The 9227-nt window shown below is 38.4% G+C and overlaps 1 protein-coding gene across 1 annotated transcript; it reads left to right on the top strand.

The window, feature by feature from the left end:
* The first annotated feature begins 1333 nt into the window (after positions 1-1333).
* LOC149832671 (WUSCHEL-related homeobox 8-like) lies at positions 1334-7501 on the top strand. Its single transcript, XM_090012549.1, has 3 exons — positions 1334-1604; positions 6027-6551; positions 6946-7501. Exons 1-3 carry the CDS (start codon positions 1412-1414, stop codon positions 7026-7028), a joined length of 801 nt encoding a protein of 266 aa, XP_089868675.1. The 5' UTR covers positions 1334-1411; the 3' UTR covers positions 7029-7501.
* Positions 7502-9227: the final 1726 nt, after the last annotated feature.

The following is a 9227-nucleotide window of genomic DNA, read 5'->3' as shown; positions in this document are numbered from 1 at the left end:
TGAGCGTCATGATCAAACAAAACACTTTATTGATCTTTTTCGACAGTTACAAGAGGGAAAGAAAAGAAAGAATTTATACAAGGCCCAAAAAAAATTTGTTCTGGGGGGCACTGCCCTCTAGAAACCCCCCGCCAGGGGCGGCCCCTCCTGGACTCCTGCCCACTGACCGCGCAGCGGGACCCGTACCAGGGGGAGCCCCCGGACCCCCCTACCGTAAGGGCAAAAACCTTGAATTAGGCTCCACAACTCAATCAGTGCGCAGGTCAATCGGTGCTTGATGGAGCAGTGTAGGATCGTCTGCTGGATGTGCACAGAGACAGAAAGAAAAGGGAGAGAGAGAGGGTTGATGTTCATGACCTTCTTCAGGGGGGATTCCTTTCTCGAATAATTCTGCAGTGCAAGGACTGAGTCTTAAATAACCATCTTCAGGGTACTTAAGTCTTTGCAACTACTCATTTTCTAGAATCGCCGTTTTTATGGCACTCATGGAGGAAAGGGTACTTAAGTCTTTGCAACTGGACTCCAACGCTAACTGATGCTGACAAACATGGGGATACGAGCTGCACGTGCTTGCATACGTGACACTCATTGGGATCTCTAAACACGAGATGTATCTAATGGCCGTCTTCGAGGGGGAGGGGGGGCATATAACCTGCTTCGATCTTAGACCCAACCGCTCTGGCTCTACCTGCCTTATGATGACTAACAGCATAAAACTCTATCAGCTTGCCCCAACCTCACCACTTTCCTCCCATATTGAATTTCAAAATTTTAAATGAAATTAGGGATGACCATCAATCAGATTTTATCTGATATCCCACCGTTTAGTTACATTTAGTAAGTCAAAATCATATCCCATTATAATCAAATGTGGATAGAAAAAGATTTTAGATCATGAGATTATGGTGTGTGTGCAGGTCTTCCATGTATCAGCAATTTATTATTCAAAATATCATATTTTTAGAACTAAACTCTGGTAAACACATCTATAACCCAGTAGAGACTCAACAAAAACAGTTTAATCCAATGATTTTTTAATTAGACAGTACGTACAGTCGGTTATATAACCGAAGGAAACGATGGCATCAATACCGAGTCAACACACAAGTCCAATTTTCAATCAGAACCGGAACAACCAGGTAGACTACGTCAGTCATTTAGTGGCTAGTCGGGGGTCACTTCCGTCAATGCCTTAAAATCCCAACCGTTTTGTGCTCGATTACCCCCACACGAGCCGTCCCGTACCCCGCGCGTGGCACGTGCGAGTCTCTCTCTCTCTCATGGGGCTTCTTTTTGAGGGGAGGAGAGAGGGAAGAAAGGAAAGAGAATCATGTGGGAGTGCTACGAGGAATGAAGGAGAAGGGATCGTGGGGAGGAGAGAGATAAAGAGAGAAAGAAAGAGTAAAGAATAATGGTTGCGAGAAGTGGGTGTGGTGTGGAAGGAGGGGAGCAGCAGCAGCAGAATGGTGGTGGGTTGTACGTGAAGGTGATGACGGACGAACAGCTGGAGCTGCTCAGGCGGCAAATCTCCGTCTACGCCACCATCTGCGAGCATCTCGTGGAGATGCACAAGGCCGTCACCGCCCAGCAGGATTCCATTACCGGTCACCCACCTCTTTCTTTCTTTCTTTCTTCTTTTTGTTTGTCACCATTTTTAGAGACAGTTGTTTGTTAAGTATGTGGGTTGTGGGGTTTGTTTGGAGAACACTTATTCTCTCTCGTTACTTTTATTTTGAGGGTTTGAGTCAATTTTAAATTTGGGTAACAGTGTAGGTGCTCTCCTGCTATTCCCTTTTGGGCTTCATTTGTGGAAGTTTTGATGTCATTTGCTCCTTATTTAGATTATTTTTTTGAGAAGGCTTGTAAACATAAAAAAAAAAAGAGAAAAAGGTGATACCCACTTATTCTTTTTTAACTTTTGGGATTTATATGTTTTTTTTCTTAATTATTTTGTTTTTTTGAGATAGGATGCGGGGACTATGGAATTTTATGATGGTTTTTGCGCACATTATATTGTGGGTTTAAGCTTCTGTAAGACCCATTTTCTGTTTCTTGTTTATTAATGCATTTCTAAAAATTAATGTTGCATTTATGAGTCTTGAATTGTTGAATTGGTGTAATTTTTTAATTTATTTCTATGGTTGTTTATTGTTATTACTTTCACAACAGTTGTTGGTCTGTTGTTATTATTCAGTGGAAATTTTGATTATTGAAAAAGAGATTTGTTGTGTTACGGAGGTTCGTGCTCTTTTTTTTGTTTTGCCCCCTTTTTCTATGATGATAAGTTTTTGAAAAGAAACAAACTTTCTTATCCAGTTTCTCTTGCCGTGCAAAGTAATTAATCTTGAAAGGCTTTTATTTTCCGTTGGCATCAAATTTCTTGTTGAATTTATTCTTTTATTGGATGTTTATTTTTTCTTTTGATTTGAGCATGACTCTTCCATGTAAACACGGAAAAAGGAAATGGATTTGTCCTTCTTGTACTTTCTGCTATATATATACATGCTAAATGGGATTTTTGGCTTTTACAGTGTTTTTTTTTTCTGCAATCCCAGCCCCATAGATGTGTTCGGCATGGTTGATTTACTAGGAATCAACACCTGGATCATGTGTTTTCGATGAAAAAAAAAATATTTGAAACCATGAAAATTTACAAAGACTTTGGACCGTTGATTTTTCTAACCATATAAAAACCTGCCCATGTGTAAGAATCGAAAGCTCCAAGAGCTAATGTGTATAAAATCAAGTTCGTTGATGACATCTCTATGGTCAGAATTAAAAAATAAAACGAAAAAGCCCAAAAAATCCATTTAGCTATATGGTGCAGATCTGCATACGGTATCAATGAGTTGGAACGAGCAATATCTTATTGCCCGTGTTCTCTTAAGTGAATCTAACCTTACAGATATGATCTATATGGTCTGATTGGTGGAGATTACCTTTGAATCACCAGAATCTGGTGTGTGTACAGGCTTTTTTGGTAATTAAAAAATCAATGGCTGCAAATGCACCAAGTTTTTATGATTTAAAATAGGTATTTTATTATAAAAAATATACAATCCAAGGGTTGATCTCTAACGAATTAACTATGTTAAGCACATCTGTAGGGTCAGATTGAGGCAAAACAAATTGCACCTATGTGTCAACTCGTTGATATAGTATGCACATCCGCACCAGACACTTATCCTATATATATATATAAACTTCATTAACTCTATAATTGCAGGAATCAATCATGTGTTTTGGAGATTGCCATGTATTTGTAACACAGAATTTTGATACTTATGCATTTGGTCCATTTTCAAGTGACAAATCATGAAATCATTTTGATATTTTGATCTCATGGTTGAAGGATGAGAAAATATATTGATGGCTGGGGTTTATTCTTTAGTGCTAGTCTCTTCTTATAAAAGATAGATGAAATTGCTCAATCGAGATAAATGGTTGCTCTGTTTAAAAGTCTAAGCGCCATGCTTACGAATCTAGGAAACATTAAGGGGGAATTTGTCTTTGTTAGTTGTTTAGTGTTTCAAGTGAACTTGAAATCCTGTAATTGTGTAATCATCTGATCATCACACGATGTGAACCTGTAATATGTGACCAGTAAATGAACAATTAAAGATTACTAATAGGGTGCTTCAACCCACCAACTTTATTACTAATGCTGCTGAATTCACCATCTTAGAAAAAAATGGACTAGCTATTGAAACCATAAAAAGTAAACATCATATTACCTCTGCCATTAAATTTATTGTATTGAAGTCTTCCGTTGATTTGACTTCATTGGTCATATATTACTGAACCAGTATCCAATTAAATCTTCTTGGTTTTGAACAACACATTATCTCTGCCACTAAATTTATTGTTGTAGTCATCTGTTCACTTGGTTTCCTTGGTCGATGTATTATTGAACCACTATGCAACTAAAGCTTCTTGGTCATGGAGTAACTTGCAAGTCAGCTACCAGGTTGAAGCTATGATCTTAACATATGACAGTGTTATTCATGCCAGAAAACCTAAAAGAGAAACCAATACTTTGAGGAAGTGTTATCCAGTTGTTTATGTTGATTATTCTTATTGCAACAAGCCTTGATGTTTCATGCATTATGACATGCAAATTTTTCCAAGACACTGTTCTGGACAGTGTGAAAAAGTGATAATTACCTTTTAATTATCTCGAACAAGGTGGGTTTTCCAAGACACTGTTCTGGAGTGCAGAAAAGTGATAATCGCCTTTTAATTATCTTGAACAAGGTGGGTTTGATCTATGAAACTTTCTTTCATTAGCTATGTTTGATGCACATAATATACTTCCTTTGTAATTAAAACATTCTGGTTTATCTTGAAAGAAAATATTGTCTTTGTGGTATTAAAAAAAGTGCAGTTGTATGAAAAATAAATTCCTCTAATTATCTTGGATGAAAGTCTTTGTAATTCTTCTGCAAGTTGCTTCTTAATACTAGTGATTTGCAATTAAAAAATTAAACTTGATGTTTCATTGCAAACTTTTTCTAAAAGAAACTCTATCAGTTGGACAGTAAAGGAATTGTTACCTTTAGTTTGTATTCATTTATCTTTATTTGTCATTTGATGCTCCATAGTTTATCACCCATAATTCTTGGCAATTATTTGTTGGTTGATGGCAGTAGATAGCTGAAGATTTGCCTCTTTTTAAGGCCTTATAAATGTGTTTATTGACAAGGACAGTTTTTCCAGCTTGACTGTCATAATAAAAAATGGTGTAACTGGTAGGAAAAGATGCTTGCTTAAATTTAACGGGCCAAAATATTCCTGTTGATCCTTATAGGAGGTCATAAAGTTGGTCAGTTTTCCCAAGGACATGGCTCTCCAACCCCAGCCTCAATGGATAGTTTGCAACAAACTTCGCCTCCAAAAGTCTATCAAAGACCTCACTAGGTTCAGAGATCCAGTCCATTCATAGATCCTAGTTTCAGTTCTTACAGTTTTCAAACTTATTGTTCTCTCTCAACCTTCCACAAATCACTTGACGCCATCTGGCACTATGGAATTGCCTGAGCTTGGTGTTTCGAGTGGAATAGTATGTACCAACAAAGAATCATGAACTTGTTGCATTATTTTGAATGCATCAATAAATCTGGGGGACTCGTTCTCCTTCATGTCTGTCATCTTTAGCTTTGCAATTGCTACAGATTTATGATTATGATGAGAATCAACTTTTCAAGCTGCAATCAGGATGCCTGGGATTATGTTCCTTCTGAAGATGCATCATATTTCTGACAAGCAATTCTGTGAAATAAGTTTGTTAGGTGGTGGAAATTGAAATCTATCTGATGTTGCAATGGTTGTGATATTTGCTGCTTAATATAATATTGATAACTCAGCCAGATGCAGCCTGTTTAGAGAATTTATCTTCTTTGTAATGGCTTGGTAGAGATGAGAACACTTGCAGATTTAACCTGCAGATGATACTTAAACGTAAGACTTTCGCCATCATCTTCAAAATGGATTTATACTGAGTTGTTATCATATGAAAGCCTATGAAGTTGGAGCCATGGCAACGCTTTTTCTCCAATTCTTTTCATGCAGAAACTTTTCTTGGACTGTCATCTGATGCTTGTGCATACATGACAATGCAAAACATTTCTTGTGCTTGCTTGGGCGTTTTATTACAGAAGCTACTTCTGTTAACTTTAATGCTAATTTTTTACTGAATATTTTTTTTTTAATTTGTTTGGATAGTCTAGCCGAGGGTATGCTTTTGGTAAGTCTCTAGTGATCTTTACGAAGATTTTCCACTTCTCCAAGGGTATCTTTAGTTTGAAAACTGATATTAGGCTTTTATGTTCTGCATTTTTTCTGTATCATGATCACACGGTCTTGTAAAATGTTTTCTGTTCCTGCCTATGTGACATGTCTGCTATTTTCCTCTCTTTTTTCTACTATTCGGGTGAATTGTGATTATTTATATATCCATTGAGATTCTTGAGCTAATATTAATTTCACTAGTGCCTTTCTGATATTGATTCTATTTTGTGGTGTTTCAGGAATGAGGCTGGGGAATATGTATTGTGATCCATTGATGGCTGCTGGCCATAAAATCATCACGAGACAGCGTTGGACACCAAGCCAGATGCAGCTTCAAGTACTTGAGAATATCTTTGAACAAGGAAATGGAACACCCAGCAAGCAAAAGATAAAAGAGATAGCCTCTGAACTGTTGCAGCATGGACCAATTTCAGAAACCAATGTGTATAATTGGTTCCAGAATAGGAGGGCCCGGTCAAAGAGAAAGCAGCAGGTGATTGCATCAAATAACTTGGATTCAGTGGCAGAGACAGAGGTGGAATCACCAAGGGAAAAGAAAGCAAATGTTGAGGACATTCACTCCATTGAAAAGCCCGCTTTGCACATGGATGACGTGAGCTTTCACTGTCAAGAAGTCAGCTCCAGCTTGTGCACTTTGGATCCACAGCCCAGTAGAATGCAGCATCCGCAGTCAAATGAGAGCTTGAAGTCATCTGGAAATTTGATTCCTTTCTCTTTCTTTGAGAATATGCTGGCAAATCCAAGTATGTCTTTATATTATTTGTGAGAATTTCTGCCTGCATTTGCAGCTCGCATGATTTTAATTTTGGCCATTTCCAAAACCAGATAGATAGACAATGTCTTTAGTCTGCTTGGTCCATAGTTTATCAGTGACAACAAGGGGAATTTAAATTGCTCGGAATTTGATAATGTTTATTCTCAATGAGAAAACCCCGAAAATTACTTTAGCGACTTTTTTGAGATCTTTATGTCGTCGGTGATTTTCTCTTCAGGTTTTTTCTTCTTCCCTCTTGAAAGAAAAGAAATATTAAGAGTACTATCTTTTGTTTTCTTTTCCAGTTCTGCTAAATATTTTCTCAGCCTCTGCAGATTCTACATTCTTAACCTTGCATCTAACTTTTGGTGTGTGAATGCCAGGGATTGAGCATCTTATGGGAAAAATGAAAGGCCCAGACTTTAGTCCATTCCACACTAATGAAGGTTTTGACGTGATCGGCTGATGTCAAGTCACCTTTGTTCATCATTTTTTGCCTTTATAACTTCGTTTTCACCTAACAGTTCATTGAGAAGAGGGCTTTGAGATATTGATATACATGTCACAGAACACAGATCAGCATTACAGTTGGTACATAGATAGTGGATCTTGATAGACAGTGCTGGATTTTGCATCTATAGCAGCTAATCTTCACAGTGGGTATTTTTTTCTTCCTTTCTTTTTTAAACTTTAGCAAACTCCCAGGAACCAGGTACTGCCAATTACAAGGGAAAACAAAATTAAGTTACAGTGATGAAGTATTTCGTGCCAGTGATTGTTGTCTTTGATGTGCCTCCTCCGGTTGATGTAAAATTCAATTTAGTTGAGTGAATGACTTGTTGAGTAACTTAGGTTCTGATAGTGTGCTGAGATATCGGCCCTACAGAATCCTTAATTGGGTACAGTTTCTTTTTATTTTGAGAATGCTACTTTTGGTCATCCCTTTGGTTGTGCATGAGTCTCCTATGAGTTCCACTTCTGCCCACCTTGGAGATGCATGGTGGATTAAAGCATGAAAAAGTAGGGTAAAAGTCCTTGCATAATGAGTTCAAACAATCAGTTCTAGAATTTAGGCTAAGCTTTTTCTCAAATGATTTGGTTGAACAGGACTTGCATTTGGGTTGAATTTTTCTTAGTTGGTTTTGGTGGGTTTGCTTGTGCCGAGTACTAGGCGTATCTGCCTCTACTTGTTTCCGGGTGGGTCTCACTCACCAGACCAGTTTGGCATGGTGCTTGAATCTTGATCATGACTTCCTTGGCTATGTTGGTCTTGGCTGCAGCAAAACCTGTGCCTGGCCCAATATGCTGGGTAAATCTGAGTTTGTTTAGGCTTTTATTCAGCTTAGTCAGTTTGGTTCGTTTGACGTTATACATGGGTTGAAACTGAGGGGCTTGCTTGAAAGTAGCAATTTGGGTGGATTTGGGGCATTATGTAGGGATTTGATCTTTGTTATTTTTGTGAATAAGGGAATGGGCATAACAAAATATATTTTGAAAATATGCTTTTCAGAATAGTAGCAAAAGTTCCCTCCAAAATTTCTTTTCTCTCAAGGAAAAGAGAGCGGATCAGTCAGAGGCAGCTCTGATAGTAATCACCTTTCATCTACAAGATGGATGGTGTGTTCATCTACAAGTTGAATGGCGTGCCAAACACCATCATGGGGTTTTCTTCGTATCTTAGATGGGTTCCACAATGTATTTTTTTAGAGCCATTGATGCTCTAGATGAAGGGCATCTTAGAGTGTACAAAATGGACGGCTCAAAATAAACTCAAAACACTGCGGTTGGGAGGCAGGGTGAACGGTAAGGAAAAAGAATAGTAGCAAAACGAAGTAGGTTATATGCCCCCCCCCCCGAACAGGGCCGATACTGAGATCTCATGTTCGAGGGTTCCAAATAGCGCCACGTATAAGATGCAGACCGGCATGTATCTCGATGTGTGTCCGCATCATACTGCATCGTAATTTGGTGCCGCAACAAAGACTTAAGTACCTTTTACCGCCATTCGCTTCCTCTTCCTCGAACGAACATAAATGCCCTTCTTCTAGAAAACTGAATCGTTGGTTCGTGAAAAGGACAAAACTGCCCTCCATCGTTATCGTGCCAAAACGTTCCGCAGAGTTTGCGTATGTAGCAAGCGTTATGTTGTAGGATTCAAATAGTTCAAAACAATCCATTCTCGCTCTAAGCACTCTACCGGAGATTCTTTGCTTTCATATGGAGTCGTCGGAGCATCCCTTTGTTCCAGAGCATCGGTTTCTGTCTTATGCGCAGTTGCAGCATAATAACCACCTTCTGTTGCGTATTAGTTGTTACTGTTGCTTACTCTACAATTGGAATATCCAAATTCTCATCGTTTCGGTGAGTTTCGTGTAAGGTTTCTTTCTTCAATCTGAAGATTGCTTCTTATACAACGATTTGTACTTATGAACCCAAATATTCCGACGATTTCTAATCATGATGATCGTGTAATGTGTTGTGCAGGTTAGCAATGTCTGCGCCTCATCAGATTAGAGATACCCCGTCGTTCTATGAGTTGTCTATTAGAGAAGTGATCCGCCAGTTCCATCTATCTAAGGTTTTTGAAAGATACCAAAATATACTTAAGATTGAAAACAATGAAGACAGGAAAAAAGCCTTGGAATCGTATTATGCGGAGGATTAT

The sequence above is a fragment of the Nuphar pumila genome, chromosome 7, assembly GCF_984573655.1.
Source record: "Nuphar pumila chromosome 7, dmNupPumi1.hap1.1, whole genome shotgun sequence".
NCBI lineage: Eukaryota > Viridiplantae > Streptophyta > Magnoliopsida > Nymphaeales > Nymphaeaceae > Nuphar > Nuphar pumila.
The sequence above is the reverse complement of the archived record's forward strand: the minus strand, read 5'-3'. Positions and strand labels throughout refer to the sequence as shown.